Source organism: Penicillium vulpinum (genome assembly GCF_028829585.1).
Source record: "Penicillium vulpinum strain IBT 29486 chromosome Unknown utg000003l_segment0_segment0, whole genome shotgun sequence".
Taxonomy (NCBI): Eukaryota; Fungi; Ascomycota; class Eurotiomycetes; order Eurotiales; family Aspergillaceae; genus Penicillium; species Penicillium vulpinum.
In genome coordinates this window covers 2,716,530-2,737,448 of record NW_026643243.1, presented here as the reverse complement: position 1 = coordinate 2,737,448, position 20,919 = coordinate 2,716,530, and the positions used below count along the sequence as shown (strand labels likewise).

The 20,919-nt window shown below is 46.6% G+C and overlaps 9 protein-coding genes across 9 annotated transcripts, besides 2 other annotated features; 2 read left to right on the top strand and 7 right to left on the bottom strand.

Moving 5' to 3' along the window:
• Nucleotides 1-1,143: 1,143 nt before the first annotated feature.
• N7479_006152 (oxidase ustYa family protein) lies at nucleotides 1,144-2,307 on the bottom strand (the record flags this gene model as incomplete). The annotated part of the gene is made up of 7 exons (XM_057253848.1): nucleotides 1,144-1,242; nucleotides 1,299-1,342; nucleotides 1,394-1,429; nucleotides 1,475-1,577; nucleotides 1,649-1,788; nucleotides 1,858-1,989; nucleotides 2,058-2,307. 7 exons carry the CDS (start codon nucleotides 2,305-2,307, stop codon nucleotides 1,144-1,146), a joined length of 804 nt encoding a protein of 267 aa, XP_057107710.1.
• A 378-nt stretch (nucleotides 2,308-2,685) lies between these two features.
• N7479_006151 (uncharacterized protein) lies at nucleotides 2,686-2,910 on the bottom strand (the record flags this gene model as incomplete). Its single annotated transcript, XM_057253847.1, has 1 exon — nucleotides 2,686-2,910. One exon carries the CDS (start codon nucleotides 2,908-2,910, stop codon nucleotides 2,686-2,688), a length of 225 nt encoding a protein of 74 aa, XP_057107709.1.
• Nucleotides 2,911-3,397: 487 nt separating this feature from the next.
• On the bottom strand, nucleotides 3,398-3,911 carry N7479_006150 (uncharacterized protein; the record flags this gene model as incomplete). Its single annotated transcript, XM_057253846.1, has 2 exons — nucleotides 3,398-3,771; nucleotides 3,833-3,911. The coding sequence occupies 2 exons, from the start codon at nucleotides 3,909-3,911 to the stop codon at nucleotides 3,398-3,400; spliced, it is 453 nt and encodes a 150-aa protein (XP_057107708.1).
• A 781-nt stretch (nucleotides 3,912-4,692) lies between these two features.
• On the bottom strand, nucleotides 4,693-5,399 carry N7479_006149 (uncharacterized protein; the record flags this gene model as incomplete). Its single annotated transcript, XM_057253845.1, has 2 exons — nucleotides 4,693-5,328; nucleotides 5,385-5,399. 2 exons carry the CDS (start codon nucleotides 5,397-5,399, stop codon nucleotides 4,693-4,695), a joined length of 651 nt encoding a protein of 216 aa, XP_057107707.1.
• A 700-nt stretch (nucleotides 5,400-6,099) lies between these two features.
• N7479_006148 (uncharacterized protein) lies at nucleotides 6,100-8,467 on the top strand (the record flags this gene model as incomplete). The annotated part of the gene is made up of 8 exons (XM_057253844.1): nucleotides 6,100-6,360; nucleotides 6,392-6,700; nucleotides 6,756-6,830; nucleotides 6,910-7,039; nucleotides 7,071-7,089; nucleotides 7,273-7,514; nucleotides 7,575-8,228; nucleotides 8,286-8,467. 8 exons carry the CDS (start codon nucleotides 6,100-6,102, stop codon nucleotides 8,465-8,467), a joined length of 1,872 nt encoding a protein of 623 aa, XP_057107706.1.
• A 195-nt stretch (nucleotides 8,468-8,662) lies between these two features.
• Nucleotides 8,663-8,741: a sequence feature (Protein overlapping with rRNA (N7479_006147, KAJ5958997.1) was converted to a misc_feature.).
• Nucleotides 8,742-8,854: 113 nt separating this feature from the next.
• Nucleotides 8,855-9,036: a sequence feature (Protein overlapping with rRNA (N7479_006147, KAJ5958997.1) was converted to a misc_feature.).
• A 2,410-nt stretch (nucleotides 9,037-11,446) lies between these two features.
• On the bottom strand, nucleotides 11,447-13,616 carry hsp90 (chaperone Hsp90; the record flags this gene model as incomplete). Its single annotated transcript, XM_057253842.1, has 2 exons — nucleotides 11,447-13,279; nucleotides 13,359-13,616. 2 exons carry the CDS (start codon nucleotides 13,614-13,616, stop codon nucleotides 11,447-11,449), a joined length of 2,091 nt encoding a protein of 696 aa, XP_057107704.1.
• Nucleotides 13,617-14,881: 1,265 nt separating this feature from the next.
• Nucleotides 14,882-16,529, bottom strand: N7479_006145 (NTF2 and RRM domain protein; the record flags this gene model as incomplete). Its single annotated transcript, XM_057253841.1, has 2 exons — nucleotides 14,882-16,153; nucleotides 16,209-16,529. The coding sequence occupies 2 exons, from the start codon at nucleotides 16,527-16,529 to the stop codon at nucleotides 14,882-14,884; spliced, it is 1,593 nt and encodes a 530-aa protein (XP_057107703.1).
• Nucleotides 16,530-17,535: 1,006 nt separating this feature from the next.
• N7479_006144 (uncharacterized protein) lies at nucleotides 17,536-17,982 on the bottom strand (the record flags this gene model as incomplete). The annotated part of the gene is made up of 2 exons (XM_057253840.1): nucleotides 17,536-17,832; nucleotides 17,932-17,982. 2 exons carry the CDS (start codon nucleotides 17,980-17,982, stop codon nucleotides 17,536-17,538), a joined length of 348 nt encoding a protein of 115 aa, XP_057107702.1.
• Nucleotides 17,983-19,184: 1,202 nt separating this feature from the next.
• On the top strand, nucleotides 19,185-20,914 carry N7479_006143 (uncharacterized protein; the record flags this gene model as incomplete). The annotated part of the gene is made up of 4 exons (XM_057253839.1): nucleotides 19,185-19,247; nucleotides 19,313-19,343; nucleotides 19,396-19,537; nucleotides 19,651-20,914. The coding sequence occupies 4 exons, from the start codon at nucleotides 19,185-19,187 to the stop codon at nucleotides 20,912-20,914; spliced, it is 1,500 nt and encodes a 499-aa protein (XP_057107701.1).
• Nucleotides 20,915-20,919: the final 5 nt, after the last annotated feature.

Genomic DNA, 20,919 nt, shown 5'->3' with positions numbered 1-20,919 from the left:
GAAAAGAAAAACGACGTAAGCCCGCTTAGCTGAAATCGGAGGATCAGCAGGATTTCATGCTTTAATTGATTGATTTTGATCGCGTGATAGATGGATTGCATGAAAACGAAGTGGCCGGTGTAATAGTAAGCTACCAGGCAAGACTCTACACGAATTGCTCGTTTATGGAAATGTAGAGGATACGAGTTCGAATTCCGTAACTGGTATATTCTTTACTTTGAGACACCCACCGACGAACTTCTATGCCTCGGTTAACTTGGTTAGGACCTAGATGGTAGATCCTACTATGGACGCAATAAAAGGGAGGGAAAACTTATCTACGACAATCTCCTGTGCACCATAGCTCATTTTTACCTACAATATATTTTAAATACACCAATATCACACCAATCCCAAAATCATATTTTTATCCTCGTCAAATTCTTGATAAGTAAATAACTAATGAAAAACTGGCGGTGATTCAGGAGTTTAGAGACTCCCGTAAACCTATCCTCGGTTTAGCTTTAGTAGCACAGCTCGGACTACTATATAACTATGGGTATTGATTATGGCCAACAAGAACAATCTGGGCTATAGGGGGCGCCTAGTCGTTTTAAGGCACTAAGCCTAGCCAGTCATTATTTCAGGAACGGCGTCGGATAGGTTCGATGATGCCAGATGGGGCTGTATAGCTTGTCAACGTTATGACAAGGCTGCAACGGGTATAAGAATCACAATTAATCAATCAATTAGAACCAAGTGGATATTTATGCAGTCCACTAGTTAGTTAGTTAATCTGCCTCGAGATTACCTAACCGCAATATTGAATCCAACGCTAAAACCTACTTTTTGCCCCCAATGGGACTACTCGGTACTATTATAGTGAACGAGCCTTACCCTTACCACCACGGCGCACGTTTGCTTTTAAATAGTTATTAGTCACTTGAAGGTAAGTCTCCGCGATTGGATGATACAATTTTCTTGATCTAGAAGCTCTATGAAGATGTAGATTTGCTGTCAATTGAACGAATATCAATTCCAACAGTTGGTAGTTGTTCAAAATGGCGCTTGATTCTCTCATGACAAAGACTCTTATATGAACCTCTTAATTGTAACCAAACAGAATTTTATACACTGGATCTGAATCAGACTTCAGACTGAATATCAAGGGATAGCAGTATGGTCAATGACCCATTGACGGATCTCCCAGAAATTGCGGCATTTATGGTTTGACCGGAAATCAGCACGCTCGCCGAACGGTGCCTGCTCTGAAAATCAGAAATCGAAGGCGATAAGATGCTGAAGGACTTGGTGCTTACTTTTGGATCTAATTCTATGAGGATCGGCGTCACATCGGACGTACCTAGAAATTGTTAGTTATCATGGTATATATGATCGCCGACTGCATACTTACACATAATGTTTGCTCGTAAAACCTCGATGCAATGATCTACCAACGATGTCAGCACATATTTCTATATTTTTCTAAACGTACCTAGATGCATCCTCGTGAGCTTTGGGTCTCCATAAAGACTTCCGGGTAAGTCAAGTCCTTGGTCAAGCCAGTACTCTTTGTAGGACCATTGTCGGAGCATGTGCTAGAGCAGTGGAAGTGAAAACTGATTAGTAGATGTTCCTATAGTAGACTGTTTGTTCGAAGTAAGCATACCACACAATGCAACTGATGAAGCACTTCCAGCTGAGCCGCATAACCGGTTCCCACCTCCAGTGGAACATGTTTGTATGTTCTGCCTGAATGTGATTTGTTCATGATATCCAACTTGTCTTCAGGAACCTCAAATGCACCCTCTGCTCCATTGTTTGATGTAATCAGCTTTTAGGTCTCACTCAAAAGTTTATTCAAATCAGATCACGTACGGTGCCAAAGTTTCTCCCACATTATCTCCCTCTCTGGGGTTGGTGGACCACGGTAATCTGTCTTCTCGTTGAAGTACAGTGGAAGATCATACTCAGAATACTTGATCAAGTCAGGTTCCCCAAGAAGAGGTGCTATGTTCATTAGTTCTGTTGTCTTGTCCATTTTTCTTGGCTCATAAGACGTCGGCGAAATAACTTACAATAAGCTGATACTTTTCGGGCGCATTCAAGATCTGAATCTGACTCTGAGGATCTCGCTTGAAAAGCAAGGACGAGCCCAACTGCCAGTAAAATGAGAGCAATTGATTCTAGAACACAAGCAATGCGTAAAACCCGTAGAGACTTGCGTTGGTGGAGTTCAATCACGAAGTTCTCTGACGACTCATCCTCCGATTTCTCTGCCAGCGACCTTGATCCATGTGCAGTGAAAGGTCGGCCCTCTTCAGACATTTTCAGTGTGAGATGGCAATGCCTTGTATGTCTCTTGTTCTCGGATGTTGTCTTTTGTCACTGTAGAAAAATCATAGGCTTTTGCAGAATACTGGCCTCGGAATATGTTTGAGCAATTATCTCTTAATGCAGATGCACCTGGTTGAGTATGAATACAGAATAAAAAATTCGTATTGAAAAACAATGTAATACACACTCCGCAAGTCATTCGCCAACGTAGATCTTCACCCGCAGGGCATAAGAGGCCCACGCTTCCCCTAAAAGCACATTTGTATAACACGCCAAAGCGAGCTACCTGGGTAGTTTCCATCACATAGCCAATCAATATGATTTCGTCATAGACTTGCCCCAATCTAGCCAACCTTCCTTTCTCCTACTTCAAGGTCTACCGTCCAGAGCAGCTGCGGGATTTTGGCCATTGGCTCGTCTGAAGGAGCGCCGCAGCGCGAATAGATCGACCAGACATATCGAGCTCTGAAGGTTTGACAAGGGCCCACGGGTCGTCACAGCATCGAGCATTGCAGCAAACCCAGGCAAGGAGCGACAGGTGGGGCAATCTTCAGGCTCTATGAGCGGCAAAGTAGAGTCGGTCAGAAGTTGCATAGTCTCGTTGCATATCAAGTCCCAAAGAGCCGGCCGAGTACGATAACCCTTTCCTCGTAGAAAGAATGATCCGGCATTTTTCTGAGAAATAAAATAGGTCCGAAATTATGGCACATTTGTGCCGCGGTGAAAGGTGGCTGGAGGGGCAGCACGCAGTGTCGGATGGGGCATCAGCTCAAGCAAGATTTAAGGTAGGGTCCGTCAGGTTGAATTTGAAGGCGTAAGAGGTGGTGAGGGTGAGAAAGAAGGAAAGGGGGAATTTGAATTCGAATGGAAGACAGTAGGGATTAGCAAGCTAGTAGTATATCAAGACCTCTGTGCACGAGCTTTTATATGTGGACTTCATACTTATATCCCCCAACTATCCTATAACAGACGCCAATCAAAAGTCCTTAGGGACTTCGTACGATCAAAGATGCATATCGAGTATGATAGGCTTAGTATTGGATATAAACTATCTACAGATACTAGACTCTTCAACTCAGACCTATTTCTCTTCAAGTAGGTCCGCGTAGGCGGCCTGGCATTTCATGGTAACATCATATTGATCCCGCTTCTTAAGCAAATCGGCATATGCAGCCTGACATTTCATGGTGGTGTCATATTGGTCGCGCTTCTCGACTAGATCGGCGTAGGCAGCTTGGCATTTCATGGTAACATCATACTGGTCACGCTTCTCAAGCAAGTCGGCATATGCAGCCTGGCACTTCATAGTGACATCGTACTGATCACGCTTCTCGAGCAAGTCGGCATATGCAGCCTGGCATTTCATGGTGACATCGTACTGATCGCGCTTCTCGAGAAGGTCCGCGTAGGCAGCCTGGCACTTCATAGTCACATCGTACTGATCGCGTTTCTCCTCTAGAATATTATGAGCACAATTTATCAATACTCAAGTTAGCAGATTGGCTTGAAGTCTTACCGGCAGGTACAGGAGCAGCTCCCACAAGAGATGCGGCGGCGAAAATGGCCACGCAAATTGCTTGGTTGAAATACTTCATTTTGATATCGATTGATGAAGGAAACTAAAACTGGAAGGTTCTGACTCGAAATATCAGTTCAGCTAGGTCGGTTGGAAGGAAAAGTAGCTGACGATGAGAGGGTCATCGTATTTATACCAAAGATTCATCTAGATACTGATATCAAGATATTGAATCCGGTAGTCACCGCCAGCAGCGAGACCACAATCCCCTCCCGCAAGGCTGCTAAGTTCCCGATATCATGTCAGCATTTGCCTAATGTGAACGGCCCAATGCTTCACTGCCCATCTAGGAAATGAAAAACATTAGTGTACACCGACAATCACCACGATCATTCATTTTGGCCAATTATCTCGCACGGCTGCATCTTGACGCTGGACAACATGGGGCGTGCAGCGTGCAAAGTAACATTTCAGGTGGCAAAAATTATACAAATCAAGACAAGATCTAATTTATGTGGGATTCTTGAACAATCATTCCATGGGCCCAAACAACCTATAACAAGGCCTGGGTTCAATGTAAGGCCACCCACGTTGAGTAAAGTCAGTATGGAGACAGACATTCTCACATACTCAGTTCACCAATGGGCAATATGTCAATATATTGGATTAATTGGCCTATTATGGAACGTTTATAGACGTCTAGCGACGGGGAAAGATCAAATATCTTGCGACCAGGGGACGGAGGCGGAGGCGTAGGTTGAAAGGGAAGTTCTATCATCCACATGAGTGATTATATGAATTCTAGTCGTAGATTATCTCAATGTTATAGTTTCAAACGTAAATTCACAGGAAAAGCCTATTTAGCATGACCCAAGAGCAATATTTCCCGGCGTGTTTACTCTGTCATTCTCGGGATCCGCCTTGCTGGCATCCAACAACATCATAACACAATGCTTCGTATGACCAAAGCTTCCCGTTAAATGATCAATTTTTCCACCTCTCTCGAGGACTTTGTGGAGCCTCAATATCATGAATGCACAATGTACCATGTGCTCTCTCTGTGTTGACCACCAAAATTTATCCCCCAACTCCGACAACTCATCCGTACCCTCAATTGGATGTTCTGCATGTCTATCCCGATAGTAAACCCAGGTCTCGTTTACAGCATAATCGATAAACTCCAGTGCCTCGTCGCGAGCACACTGTTCTGGAAGCCAGTTCATAGATAAGACATCAAAGGTACACCCTCTCCGTTTTGCTTCCTCGGTCGAATTGCCGCATGTGTACTTTTGAGACTCAAATTGAGGATAGAGCGACTGCTTATAGGGTGTTGCTGAGTTCCATCGTATTTCGACTACTAAAAATGTAATGGCTGCGGCACAGAGGGCGATAGATGCGGCAAACACAACCCAGATGAGCTTGGGAGTTGGCTGTATAATAGGGTATCTCGAGGCGGTGATATCTTCAGGCCGCCCCTTAATAGGCTCATATTTGCCCTTGATCAATCTTCAGTCAGTATTTCTAATGACTATTCGCCATTTTAGGAGCTTACCAATTTGGAAGACATGTTTTGGTAATGGTGAAACCTGTCTTTGTGATGGTGACAACGCAAAACAAGAAAAGAAAAAAGAGTACTGGGGTTCTAATGACACATTTGACTCATGAGACATGTGAAATAAATATTTGGGAATTCTCAATCTAATGTCCAACTTATCCCCGGGTCTTACTTGGCGAGAATTCGTGGGAACGGTCAATCTACCAAGTTCTGAGTTGGGTCGGCTGACGACGCAATATAAAATCTAAGCCAATACGAGTTTTGTAGCCTTTCCATTTTCCAGCTAGTAAACGAGTCAAAATGCGAGGCAATAGAGGGAGCCCCGGGATGCGCGATGCAGATCACCTGGGGTTGATGGAATTAGTGCAGGTCGCCATACAAAATTACCATCGAGAGGCAGCCCTACTAACGAAGTCCTTTTTTCTTGGAGATATGGTAACAACACCATATTTCCTGTCTCTTACGTTCCGATTACATACAAAGACATACCAGAAAAGCCAACTGCTGCTGGTTTCCTGGTTTTTAATTTGGTAGATGTTGTGATTGAGTCAGCCTATGCAAGATGGACAGCCCTTACATGTATGGCAACAGCATTACATTCTTGCCCCAAGCAAATGATTTTACTACATACTTTCAAATCTATCTTCATCTTCCTCTTTTTGCTCATGCGTCTTGTTCCCATCTTCTCCTACCCAATCCATTGGCAATTACCATGCTTCTCCGTTCCATTATCCAACTGATACTCCTAGCTTTGACTCATATGACATATTGTATTTCGCTAAGGGGTCAAACAGTCAAATTGAATGGAATTTTGTTTTACCTCCCGCCAAAGACCCTTGGTACATTTGGCTTCGACACCAGTCCAGCTGTCGCGAATTTAATGGAATCTCTGTATCCTATCACTTTAATAGACATCGCTAGCGATAACTGTTCTCTGGATGCAATTATTGCAGCTTATCAATCATTGGATGATGTTTTCAATATTGGATTTTTGAAAGGTGCAGTCCATCATTACTTATAACTTGCCAGCGCCTGAACTGACCAGTTGTCAAGTCATTTTCCACAATGGGCACTCAAATAACGTTATTCGGGACTTACAGACAACCAAGTCAAAATATGGAGTCGAAGCCATATTTCCACGCCCGGTCAATGCCTCTAAGCTTTTCCTTCCCCCTGGGCCATATTTCTGGTCTCCAGCATCAGGAATAATAAACGCCGCGTATCGACTCTATTCGGACGAACAAGGAGCCTTCACGCAAGGCCTAATACCCTGGGGAAATGGCTCTTACGGTGTGATCCCTGCCGCTGTACCAGTATCGTCATTCGAATCAATCAAAAACACACCGACTCAATCTAATTGTGTACCAGGGAGCCGGGTCGATGACCATTGGGGTACCATCAAGGCTGTATTCCACAAAGGGCCCAGCGAAGCCACTAGCAGGAGTTAGTGCATAACTCCCGTAACATCCTCGTTACCAAAATGATCTACCTATTTCATATTGGCTGAGTAACTATGGCCTAGGTCCGTCTTGGAGTGAAAGACATCTTCGATATTGCTGGCATCAAGTCCAGTGGCGGAAATAGGGCTTATTATAAACTGTCTCCTCCCGCAAATGAGACATCCCCAGCTATCCAGAAGCTAATTGATGCTGGTGCTGTTTTGATCGGAAAAATGAAGACCAGTCAATTCGCGAATGGAGAGGTAAGTCAGAAACTTACACCTTGGTGCTCGGGTGTGCTGATCATCCGCGTTAGTGGGCTACGTGAGTTTGATCTCAAGCACCAAGGCACAAGATGGAGTCTAATTGCAGCTGGCATAACATAGAGCTGATTGGTACTATTACGAGATTTCATCAATTTGTTTCCTTGCTGATCAAACAAATAGGGTTGATTACCATGCTCCATTCAACCCACGAGGAGATGGCTATCAAGACCCAGGAAGTTCAAGCAGTGGCCCGGCAGCTGGAGTGGCGTCATACGACTGGCTTGATCTAACTGTAGGAACAGACACTGGAGGTTCCATACGTGTTCCTGCTGGGGTGAATGGTGTGTACGGAATCAGACCGTCCCATGATTCAGCTTTACTGAAGGGGATCATACCTCTCTCGCCCGAGATGGATACAGTTGGTATATAATACCCACAAGTCTATATGATGTTGCTAAATATCCTCTAACTACGAGCTCTAGGAATGCTGACCCGAAACACAACGCTATGGAAAGAAGCTGCAAAAGTACTATACGGCGGTCTCGGAGCTGACGCTAGTCTGCCACGAAAACTATACCTAGTTGACTTTCCCACTAACCGATCGAGCCAAAGCGATAAGATTCTTTTAGACTTCACTGAATCACTTGCAGATACTCTCAACATGACTGCCGAAGTCTTTCACATAGAAAAGATATGGAATTCTACTGCCCCGAAAGAGGCAAATGGTGCCGGACTTGCTGATCTCCTGGGTGATGTTTTCCCGCTGTTGACTGCAAAGGAGCAGCTTCAGCTGGTGGGAACCAAACTATACACTCAATTTAAAGAAAAGAACGAAGGCCGGCTGCCTTTCCTCGATCCAAGTCCCTCGATCCGGTGGAATTGGGGAACAGAACAAGCAGAGACATCTATGGATGAGGCCTTTCACAATATGAGTATCTTTGCCAGTTGGTGGTACTCTCATGGGCAGGCAGGCGGCCCAGATTCATGCTCAGATTCTTTATTTGTCTATCCTCAGTCGACCGGAGATACTATATATCGGGATGGCCCATACCCAATTTATTCACCAGGAATCCCGTCGGGTTTTGCAATCGATCGTGTTCCCTCGTTCGTAGGTTCACCTGATTTTGCATTGCCAAGTAAGTCTTCTCGAAATACAAGAGCTTTGTAAATGTATTGTGTCTAATTTCTGCCAGTTGGAGAAATTGAATATCACTCAAGGATCACAGATCGAACTGAAGTCCTGCCTGTTGCTGTTGATATAATGGGAGGTAAAGGGTGTGAGGGGATGCTGTTTAATGTGATAGACAAACTAGTCGCGGCTGGAAAGTTGAAGGGAAACCTTCACACTGGAAGGTCATTGTATGGTTTGAATTAGCCAAAGTCATGCATGTTTGACCTTCTCGGGGATTTGTCTCAGGCAGATCACCTGGATTTGTTCATTGACCAATGTTCCAGGGTCGCTGGGTCACTCTATGAAAAGGTTCTGCATTTCGATTTGGGTGCTCTAAGATCTCTGGATTCTTTCCTGCCCTTCTTCATCCACGCAACAATACATAATTTCAGCGCTGAAATGGCCTTGAGATACCTGAGCTCAGAAGCGACGCTTCGGGCTATAGCTATAACCATTAGTCCGACTTGTCTGCGTATCGGTGTATGTGTACCAATAGGATAGGATGGGCAGCGGGACCATAGGTGGCGGAACATCGTACAATCACAGCTACATACTGAGGGCAATTGTCGACCACTTTATATTTATTACCAGATCAAAAAAGTCCAAAAATATCTAAAGGAACAAAAACATACAACAGTGAGGATTCGCTGGTGGTCACCCACCCAACTACTAACTCACCGGCGTGTGGCTTAAGTACGGCTGAGCGGACGGGAAGCCCTGTTTTCCACACCCTATGGTCGTATGTGCTTGATATAAGCTGGAGAGGCTTATAAAGGATGAATGAATGGGGCAGAGGAGAGATAACGAGGAAGGCCGGGTGTGATATAAGGCAAGTGAGACTCATCTACCCAGAAATATCAAGGTTGCAGACTGGAGACTCTCGGAGAATCTCATCTTTAAAATATCCGGATGGGCCAAGGACCTGTACATCGTATATTCTAACACGTTGAGGATGACCCTATGAAATTATTATACGTAGTACCTGATTGGATCAGCATAGTTCTGCTCAGAAAATAACCAAAACTATGGTTCAAACCTGAACGACAAACTAAACTCAGGATTGACGAGAATCATTAGAGAAAATAAAGCTTGGCGTTTGTGCTTAACCCGAGAAACACATATGCCTCATAGCTCCAGGAGGTAGATATGTGTATGTAGGTAGTAGTCGAAACATATATAGTCACATAATGTATCAATACAATGATTGGTTTCGTTATATCTAGCCTAGTAGTCTATTCTGGGTATCTCCATATACCGGTGATGGGACTTTGGATAGCTCTACGGAGTACAACATAGATCGCGTACCAAATCTTGGAGACTTTAGGGGAAGAGTACCTTCGGTAAAAGTCAGTATCAACCACCAGGTCTTGACTATCTCATTGGAGCGGGGAAATTACATCGGGCCTGGTCACATCGAGATCGCCATAATCACCAAGTTCGCATGATTCAGAATTGGCACTCATTCTTCACGGCGACGCAAGTAGCACTTGCTTGTATCAAATTGGGTCATAACTACTTTCCAAGGTTGGACAAACATGTTGATTGTATGACAGGAATCAGTGTGATTGCACAGGGTATGGTAGCATCAATGAATATGCATAACTCTAACTAAATATGACAACATCCGGGTTTTTCACACTTGTGGACATTGATAACTAGTTGTAATATACTTGAAAGTACCCGTGGACAGCCCAGGTAGGTAGCTATCAGCTTAATAAGAGAAGATATTTCACATTTCTTAGACAAATCTGTCATATCATTCTTGGGACTGTGGTTCGTTCCTCCGTTATATATATATACAGTAAACCCCCGTTATAACGAATCAATTGAGACACGGCGAAATATTCGTTACATCCGGGTGTTCGCAAAATCCAGGGGTCATATAATATATATATATTTCTGGTTCACATACATATTGTACTCCAAAACTCCCAAAAAAGCACTAATATCGCTTCAAATCTACTCCCCTAATTTTATCGCTTCTATTAACCCTTCATGTCTATCAAGCGAACTAATTAACCACACACTCTCCTACAGCCAATTTCTAGGAGGTTAGGATTGATCGGTGAAGCAATTTCAGTGGTTGAGGCCCGTAATAAGGGACCAAAGCGCGAGGCATTGAATTGGGTAAAGTTGGTTGAAAATGACGTAACAAAACCTCAATACAACGAATTTTGTATAGGAGGAATAATGAATGAACGAAATTCGTAGAAACGAGAAAAATTCGTTAACTATGGTGGACTAAAAAAAGCGCCGTTTTAATTCGTTTAAATCGAGTATTCGTTATATCCGCGTTCGTTAACGGGGGTACTGTGTCTTCTGCTGCTACGAATCTCGAATCCCAGATTTTTACAAACCAGTCGAAATTATTTACATTGTAGTGCTCATAATTTACATAGCAGAAACAACCTTCGAATATAATTCCCAAAACTTACATAAAAATAGTAAGTAGTTTTAGGCAAGATTGGGAAGGCGTCTGGAATAAGGTTCCAAAGAAAAAAAAGAAATGGACGGGCAGCGATTCGAACGCTGGACTTTTCGCATGCAAAGCGAACACTCTACCAACTGAGTTACGCGCCCAATTGATACTATATAAGGGTACATTTAGGAATATAGCGTACAGCATGAAAAGCTGCATAGGGTTCATCTGTAGGAGTACTCCGTGGGTTAGTTTGGTTGGTGACGAGTACACAATGATATCATGTAAGAGGTGGTAGATGAGTATTGAGTTAAAGTTGGAAATTGCTTTACTTGACTATGTACTTTATTATTTAAACAGTCAAGCAAGGGGATGGGGTGGTGTCGTTATATTGCGCGTAGTAAAGGCGTAGTCCACTAAAATGGATAGCTACATACGTAAGGGGCTGTAGAGAGAACAGGGTGGTAACTAATGAATTGAAGTTTGTAACTTGAAAGGTGCTGTGAGTTGAGAGGCTCATCTGTGGTTACTGTTTCCGAGGCACGATGAAAGTCTACAATGGCCTCAGATGGACAAACTACAGCAAGATATTACAGTCTACGTACTCAGTTCTGAATTTAAATATGAAAAGGTATTGGTTCTTATTGTAGAACACATAAAATGAAAAGATAAAAAAACATCAACAAAGGGTCGTATCCCGTTTCCCATTTCCCGTAAGACTTAAAAAAAAAATTAGCAATATCGAAAGAGTTGAAAGAATTTATCTAATCAACCTCCTCCATGGTGCTCTCGCCGGTAGCCTCGGCGGGAGCAGCAGCCTCAGTGACGGGGGCGGTCTCGTCCTCGTCAATGTTCAGGCCAAGGGAGACGAGCTTGTGGATGCGCTCGGAGAAGCTGGCGGGCTCCTCAATGGTGAAGCCAGAGACCAGCAGGGAGGTCTCGAAGAGCAGCTGGGTGATGGACTTGACGGTACGGTCGTTCTCGCCATCGGCCTCAACCTTCTTCTTAAGCTCCTTAATGATGGGAGACTTGGGGGAGATCTCGAAAGTCTTCTTGGAAGACATGTAAGAGGACATGGAGGTGTCACGGAGGGCCTGAGCCTTCATGATACGCTCCATGTTGGCGGACCAACCGAACTGGCCGGTACGGATGGCGCAGGGGGAGCCGACCAGCTTGGAGGAGACAACAACCTTCTCGACCTTGTCACCGAGAACGTTCTTGAGGGCCTTGGCAAGGTCCTCGAACTCCTTCTCCTCGGTCTCACGCTCGGTCTTCTCCTCCTCGGTCTCCTCGAGCTCGAAGTCCTTGGTGATATCGACGAGCTTCTTACCGTCGTACTCCTTCAGCTGAGTGAAGGCGTACTCATCAATGGGGTCAACCAGGAACAGAACCTCGAAGTTCTTCTGCTTGAGGGTATCCAAGAAGGGAGAGTTGGCAACAGCCTTGATGGACTCGCCGGTGATGTAGTACATGTTCTTCTGGTGCTCGGGCATGCGAGTGATGTAGTCAGCGAGCGAGGTCTGCTCATCGCCGGACTTGGTGGACTGGTAGCGGAGGAGCTTGGCCAGAGTGGGGCGGTTCTGGGCGTCCTCGTGGATACCGAGCTTGATGTTCTTGCTGAAGGCCTGGTAGAACTTGTCGAACTGCTCACGGTCCTCGGAGATTTCAACAAAGAGCTCAAGGGTCTTCTTGACAATGTTCTTCTTGATAACCTTCATGATCTTGTTCTGCTGGAGAGTCTCACGGGACAGGTTGAGGGGAAGGTCCTCGGAGTCGACAACACCCTTGACGAAGCTGAGCCACTCGGGGATGAGGTCGGTAGCATCGTCAGTGATGAAGACACGGCGAACGTAGAGCTTGATGTTGTTCTTGGTCTTCTTGGTCTCGAACAGGTCGAAGGGAGCGCGCTTGGGAACGAAGAGAATAGCGCGGAACTCAAGCTGACCCTCAACGGAGAAGTGCTTGACACCGAGGTGGTCCTCCCAGTCGTTGGAGAGGGACTTGTAGAAGGAGGCGTACTCCTCAGTGGTGATGTCGGCGGGGTTGCGAGTCCAGATGGGCTTGGTCTTGTTAAGCTCCTCCTCCTCGATCTTAGACTCCTTGACGGTCTTGGTCTTCTTCTCCTTCTTCTCCTCCTCATCGTCGACCTCCTCGACCTTCGGCTTCTTCTCATCATCCTCCTCGGCCTCCTCAGCCTCCTCATCGGGGACCTCGGTCTCGGTCTCCTTCAGGACGTGAAGGTAGATGGGGTAGGAGATGAACTCGGAGTGCTTGCGGACAACCTCCTTGATGCGGGCCTCGTTGAGGTAGTCCATCTGCTCATCCTTCAAGTGAAGGATAATCTTGGAACCACGGCCGAGTTGCTCGCCCTCGGTGTCCTCCTTCAGGGTGAAAGTGCCACCGGCGGCGGACTCCCAGATGTACTGCTCGTCATCGTTGTGCTTGGACACAAAGGTGACACGGTCAGCGACCAGGTAGGCAGAGTAGAAACCGACACCGAACTGGCCAATCATGGAGATATCAGCACCGGCGGACAGAGCCTCCATGAACTGCTTGGTACCGGAGCGGGCAATTGTTCCAAGGTTGTTGATCAGGTCCTATAAAAGATGAATATTAGTTTTCATGGCTCAATAGATATATAGTGGAAGAGATTTATCTCAGAGGGCAGAAACTTACAGCCTTGGTCATACCAATACCGGTATCGCGGATGGTGAGGGTCTTGTTCACCAAGTCGGGGATGATGTCAATGCGCAGATCCTTGTTGGAATCGAGCTTAGAGGGGTCGGAGAGAGCCTCATAGCGGATCTTGTCGAGAGCATCGGAGGCGTTGGAGATCAACTCACGAAGGAAAATTTCCTTGTTGGAGTAGACAGTGTTAATGATCAGCGAGAGAAGCTGAGAGATCTCAGCCTGGAACTCGAAGGTCTCAGACATGATGGCGGATTGTGATTCTGAGAGACAAGTTAGAAAACGATGGATTTCTAGCAATTGAGAGATATGTAGAGAGATGGAGATGCAAAGTCTGATCAAGCGGTGGGAGGCGGGGGGGGTTTTTTTTTTTAAAGTTGGGGGAAGCGGTGGGAGGAGAACAAGGAAAGGGGATCTCTTACAAGAAAGCAAAGTAATTAAAAAAAAGAAGCTCTGGGGGGGAGAAACCAAAGCAAATGGAAGAGATGAAGAGAAAGAGTGAAGGTGAGCGGGCCAGTTCCTTTTGTGTTTCCAAAAATTTCTGGTGGAGAGTTTCTACGATGATCCAGCAACTTCCACTCGTCGTTCAGGCAACCTTGCAGTCTTTCTTGTTATTCTAGACTCTTCTGCTTTTTGCCGCTCAAATTATTATTTTTTCTTTAATTTCCCCAGTCTTTCGGCTCTTTACCTCTTTACCTCTTTATATGTATTGAACAGTGGCCAATATAAAGATGCCTTAGGCATTAAAACTCTAGAATCTTCCCCAGATGGATGACTCGTCGACTCTGGCTATTAGGTAAGCATTGGAGGTCGAGTATCAATCAGGTGATGGACACAGTAGATAGATATATAGCAAGTTTAAGATTCATTATTCTCTAATCCATATTCGATAGCCTTAACCCATGATACAATTGTAATTCCCCCTGAGAATATCTCATTTACACATCACAAAGAGAATGAATCCTCAAGAAAATAGAAAAAAGAGGAACATACAAGAAAAAGCAAAATACAAGAAAGACCGGGATGGCGCACCACCGTAAAACCCTGGAGTTTGCTATGCTAGTTAAAAAAAATGCGATATAACGTCTTGCAAAAAAAAAGGTGCAAGGAATAGATCATGGCAGGTAGACACTGAAAGAAAGGAATATGGTGCAAAAAAAAGAGAATCGTGAATGTCGAAGACGAGACCCGATCCCAGCAAGATAAAGAGCAGAATCAAAAAAAAAAGGTCGGGTTAAAACACAAGTGCCCAGAGGGGAGGAAAGAGACGCAACTTTTCCAGCCAACCCGGACCAACCGCTAATATGCACTGTCACGGGAAAAAAGGGGGAGGCAATAGTCACGTAACACATGTCATTAGGAAGAGACGGGGCAAAAGAAAAAAGAGAATCAAAATCGGAGTAATACAGATCCTGAGATCAACCGTCGGAGGAATGGGCACGGGAACTGCGAGAGATGTGACACCGACGGGGAGGAAGAACGTAGAGGATCATCAAAATCACGTAAAGTGTTTAAGCAGCTTGGGGCTGGCTGGGGCGGCCCTTAGCGGCAACGTTGCCACCGCGGCCACGGGGAGTGAAGCTGCCACGGCCCTCGCGCTGGAAGCCACCACGACCTTGGCTGCCGGCGCGGTCACCGCGACCACGACCGGCACCACCGCCACGGCCAGCAGGGAAGCCGTTGCTGCCGTATGCGTTACCACGGGGGCGGCGCTCCTCAACGAGGATCTGCTCGCTGCCGATCTGGTGGGGGTTGGCGGCAACGGCAGCGGTATAACCGGAGGGCTCGTTGAATTCAACAAAGGCACAGTTCTTGGGGCGGCTGACATCGAAGTACTTCAGCTTGCCGAAACGAGCCAGGGTCTGCTTAAGCAGACTGGCATCGACTTTCTCGTTGACGTTCTTGATATAAGCAAGGACAGTCTCCTCAGCACGGGGTTGCGACTTCTTGTGGTCGTGGCCGGCGGTCTGCCATCCAGCTTCGGTAGAAGGGGCCTCTGCGGGGGCGGGGGTAGCAGCGGGCTGAGCGGCAGGGGCAGCCTGAGCAGCGGGAGCAGCAGCCTTAGGAGCATCAGTCTTAGGAGCATCAGTCTTAGGAGCATCAGTCTTAGGAGCAGCGGGTGCAGCAGGAGCAGCCTGAGCAGCCGAAGCCTTGGCGGCAGCAGCAGCCTTAGCTGCAAAAGAGGTAGTCGCAATGCTAGCCCAGGTCTTAGGGGCAGCGGGAGTGGTTGAGGTCTCCTTCTCGGGAACTTCTTCCTTTTCAGCAACGGGAACGGGAGAGGGCTCAGGGGTGGGAGGCTCCTCGTCATTCACGATTTCAGCCTCGACGGCAGCAACCGGAGCGGGGGTCTCCTCCTCAACGGGGGCACCGTTGGTCTGGGGAGCGACCTCCTTGGGCTCCTCAACCTGAACGTTGGCCTCGACCGCCTCGACCTTCTCATCCACATTGGAGACGGGGACTTCGTCAGCCACCGGAGCCTCCTCAGCAGGAACCTCGGCAACGGCCTCGGGGGCTTCGGCAACAGGCGCAGCTGGGGTGGGCTGCTCAAGTTCTTCCTCTGGCTCTTCGGCCATGTATCGGAAGATATCGTTGAGAACATAGTAGCCATTAGGCTGCTCGGCGAGAACGAAAGTCTGCACGAACTTGCGGGATGGCTCGGAGTTGTTGGAGATCTCACCAATGACTGAGACCAGGATGTTGTCGAAAGACGCCTGAGAATCCACATTCAGGACGCGCACCTTGCAATCCTGGAACTTCAAGGAGTTAAGCTTCTCGTTGATCGCCTATAAAAGTGGGGTTAGACAACATTCAAATTATGAGATATCGAATCAAACTCACCTTGGTACCAACGGTGACGGGAACCGACTCAGCCTCAGTGCCGAAAACCAGCTGAGACCGGCGGGAGTAGAAGAGGTGAAGCTTGTCGGGGTTGCGGCTCATGGTGGTGTAGTACTGCTCGACGAAATACCAGCCGACCTCATCCTTGGAGATCTCATTCTTCTGCTGGTCGGTGGGAGTGACAGTAGTCGGGGTGGAGGACTGCGCAGGTTGGAAGCTGGCAGCAGTGTTCATGGTAACAGATGCGTGGTTGTAGGATTCGGGGTAGCCGTGCTGGGCAGGGTAGTTGCCATTGATGGGAACCTGAGTCATGTCGGCCATGGCGTAGGATTGAGGGGTTTATCTTCGGTTTCGGGTAGAAAATGAGATTAAAAGTAACCGAGCGCAGCGAAAATGATGGCCGAGATTATAACGGCCGAAAGGCTTTTTTTCAAAAGGTAGAAGCAAGCGATGAACGATCTAAAAATGAAATTCTTCGTTTTTCCCTCGCTTCACTGGATGCTCATTAGTTTTCGAGATCTGTACCATGTCGAGTTGGACATGATAGATTGGAACTCACGATGCGAAATGGACCAAGCACCAATGCAAGCAATTCAAGAGGATAGAAGGAAATCAAAAGAATAGAACTGATGACGCTTTGAGATTGCGGGAAAGCGGGAAGTATAGGTGGAAGTGAGAAAGAGTTCTTTTAGCGCAAAAAGGGAGATGGAGGATTTGGAGAGAAAGATGAGAAAGATCGAGAAAATGTGGGTCTGGAAGATGGACAGAGGCGTGGTGGGGGAGATAGAAAAATGGGAAACAAAAAAAAAAGAGATGGAATGAAGCTGTGGGAATTCGCCTTCGAAGAAAAGAACTTCCCTTCTCTCTTTGACTCCGTGCGGGTTTCGCGTGGGCTTGGCGGGTGGATACCGCCCGGCAGAATTTATACTTGGTATACTTTCTACGATATTATCGTTCTATAAAGAATGCATATTTATAAAGTTGAAAAAAGGTTTCATGATTATTCAAGATACGGGATAGTCAGAGGAAAGAGAAGAAGAAACCAGATCCGGAAGTTCATACTAAGGAAATAATGCGAATCTCATCAAGTCAAAACGCCACAAACTGATCCGAAAAAAAGAAAGAGGGGTATGATAGGACATGAAAGGGTGAGTGTAAAAAAAAAGATGGCAACCATAATAGCCATCATGATAGAGGCTCGGATGCTGGGATGGAAAAAAAAGTAGAAGGAATAAGAAGCAAGCAAACGATCAGAGACGGTCAAACACGCAGCGAGCAAAGCACACGGCAGGTCATTTATCTTCTACACGTATCGTCGCAATCAGGGCTAGTCAGCACGCGCCTCAGTCTTCTCAGAAAGAGGCTTGCGCATGACAGCGTCTTGGCTAGTCATCCTCCGACCCAGAGCGCGCTCGACCTTAGCCCCAAGAGCGAGTTTGTTTAGGTTGTTTGACTTCTCCTCCGTGGGGATAAATCGCTGTTTGTTGAGAGGCTTGTTCTCGAGGCGCTCAAAGCCTTCGTGGAGGTGGGAGATGTCAGCGATTCTGGGATCGCCGCTGGGTAAATCAGAGGAAGCCAGCGAGGGGCTTCCACTGACGGTAGAGAATCGCTTTGAGTTTCGGTTCTATAGCAGGTTAGACTTGCGCGGCTCTCAAATGATATGAATGTAAAGATCCTAGGGTTGAGCCGAGTAGGTTGAGGGAAAGGGGGAGGAATCTCCTACCGATTGAGCCATGATGGGACGCTCAGAGTCGAGGGAGGGTTGACGAGCCATTTCTGGGAAGTGATATGGTTGTTATAAAGAGGAGAATTTGTGCCGAAAGAGGGGCTCAGTTTCAAATTGTAGGTATAGGAAGGCCTTAAATGGAATGCAGCCTGCAGAATTGACCTATTAGCGGGTATTACTGAGGCCTAGTGCCTGACGATCTTGAATTCACAAGGGATGCATACTCAGTCTGGTAGAAGGAAATATGTGTTGGTATCAGGCGCAAAAGTACCAATGCCGTGCACAGAGTAGAAATAGAGTGACAGAAAGGAGAAGACGAAACGGGGTGGGTCAAATTGGTGGGGAAAGACAGTGGGAAAGGGGTGGAAGGGTTTTTTTTTTGGAAAGATCGACGTAATCGTAAGATGAGCATAAGAGCCCTGGAGGTCTTTGCTACGAAACTTCCAACGATATTTATGGTATGATTATATATATAAATCACAATCCAATGATCAAATGATGATCTAAACTCCCCTTCTCTAGAAAGTTTTACCGGGGGTATCTTTGCCACGTGCTGTCTGCCACGCGAGCCGATTAATCTCGGTAAGAGGTAACTTATCTAGGTACCTTGGAAGGTTTATATAGGGAACTATATATATGTATTACTTCTAGTTATATCCTTTATTTGAGTAACTCTATAGCTATATTGAATATTATAGTAAGGTGATAATGAAACTAGATTATTTACCGTTATTATTGTACTAGTATCTATAACATCCATCGTATAGCAGCAAGGTCATATAGCAGTAAGGTCATATAGCAATAAGGCCGTATAGCAGTAAGGGAGAGCCTAACTCTGTACCTTTTTGTATACAGACACAGAGCTGGCAACACAGACCCCCTTTTGCAACACTAGGTACGAGCATTACTACCGAAACAACATGAAACAAAACCGCTTACGCTTACAGTCATATAGTCTTGGCATCTATGCAGATCCGAAGAATCAGGCCTTGACAGTCTTTCAGTCACACATTCTATAGATAGTTCAAAGAAGTCTTACGCTAGTACATTAAAAAGTATGAAACATCAAAGCTATAACAATAACTATCATTATCATTGTTATATGTAGACCTCGTCGAGGTGAAAGAAACTACTTAGGTAGAGTTATACTCCCACACCGCGCAGATTCTGCCGGATTTACTTCAATTTCCAAGGTGCACATCCATCTCTGTCGACCTTCATTCAATTCAATCAACATCATTCTCGCAAATATGGCGAAGCCAAAATCTTTTCTCAGAGAGACAAAGACGAAGAAGAAGGCTGCCTCAAAACAGGTATGCGGTAGTAATACACCCCGCACAGAACAGCATAGTCAATGATCTCATACATTTTAATATAGGTACCTGTAACCGCAGATGATTTTCTTGCAGGTGTGTATTTGAACCCCAATAAGCTAATAACAAAGACTAACTCCCTCTCCAGCCGGTGTCGAGCTAGAAGAAGCTGGCGAGAAATGGCGGGCCGGAGACGCGGCCAAGTCCATGCGCTTCTTTATGCGGGCCATCACCAACTATGACGAAGGACTACAAAAACATCCCGGCACATTTGATCTAGCTTACAACAAGTATGTACAGTTGGCACCGACATCAAAATAAGCCATTGTTTTTGCATTCTTTCAATTTCATCCGATATTGAGAGGTGTTATTTTGAATTTACCTCTACTAACACCCCACCCAGAGCACGAGTCCAATATGAAATCACCCAGCACCCCAAACTAGCGGCCCAATTGCCAGCGCCACAGGGGGATCTCTTGCAGGTTGCGCTGCAGTCGCACCGGGATGCGCTGGCCCTGGAGCAAGACAATGCTGACGTGTTGTTCAATTCAGGCCAGGTGCTGACCAGTCTAGCGGAGTTGATATCCAACCTAAAGCATCCCGGCGAGGAGGAGCAGGTGCAGGCGGGGACCTATCTGCAAGAGGCGATTGAGCTGTTCCAGCGGTGTCTGATGGTACAGGAGATGAAGTACACGGAAATGCAAGAGGAGATCGAACTGATGGAATCCGGGGAGGTGCCGCCGGAGCCGGAGGCTGTACCACAGGCCGCGGACCAGTCCAAAGCCGAGTCTGCAGGCGAGGAGCAAGAACAGTGGGCGATGATTGTAGAGCCTGTCACAAAGAATACCCTCGTGGACACGGCAGTGGCGCAGCTGGAGACTTTGACTACTCTGTGTAACCTGTTGACTTCTAACCCCGGTGCGGGCGGTGTTGGTTGGGTGCAAGAGTACTCGTCGGAGCTTGTACAGTCACGACTGCCTGCTTATGCCGAAGGCTCAGACAGACAGTATGAGGCGGCCTTGGCACGAGCCAAGTTCATCTGTGCCTTGAACGATTTGCTGTACCGAGGCGGACATACTGATATCCAGACCTACCAGCAAGAGGTTGGACACGTTTTTGGTCCAGAGCTGGATGTATCCGCGGACCCTGAAGGACTGTGTGGAAAGGCAGATGCACTCACGTCGTTAAACCAGGCGCTTTCGGATATCCCTCCACCGGAAGATGACGAGGCGTTTGAGAACGTGGTAGCATTGCGTTGGAAGTCACTTTCAACCGCCCTGGACGCATTGACGGCTGCTACCAAGCTCCCAGATGTCGATAACTTGCCCAAGATCCACCTTGGTCGCGGAGACGCGGAGATGCATAGATGGCGTCTTGGACGAGCGCCCTGGAATCACACTATGGCGAAGCAGAACGGAGCTATGCTCCTGCGCAACGCTCAGACGTACTACCGCGGAGCAACAGCTCTGGCCCGTCGCGATGGAGCGGTCGAGGAAGAACGCGATGGAACTTGCAAGGAGGCGATTGCTGCAGCGATTGAAGGCCAAAACACGAAGCTTGAGGAGCTCAAATCAACGGTCCTTCAACAGGTGATAACCGTGGCGCAGGATATGGTGGAAGACGGAATGGTTGACGGTAGGGAACTGAGTGCCCTTATTTCATCATGAATCGG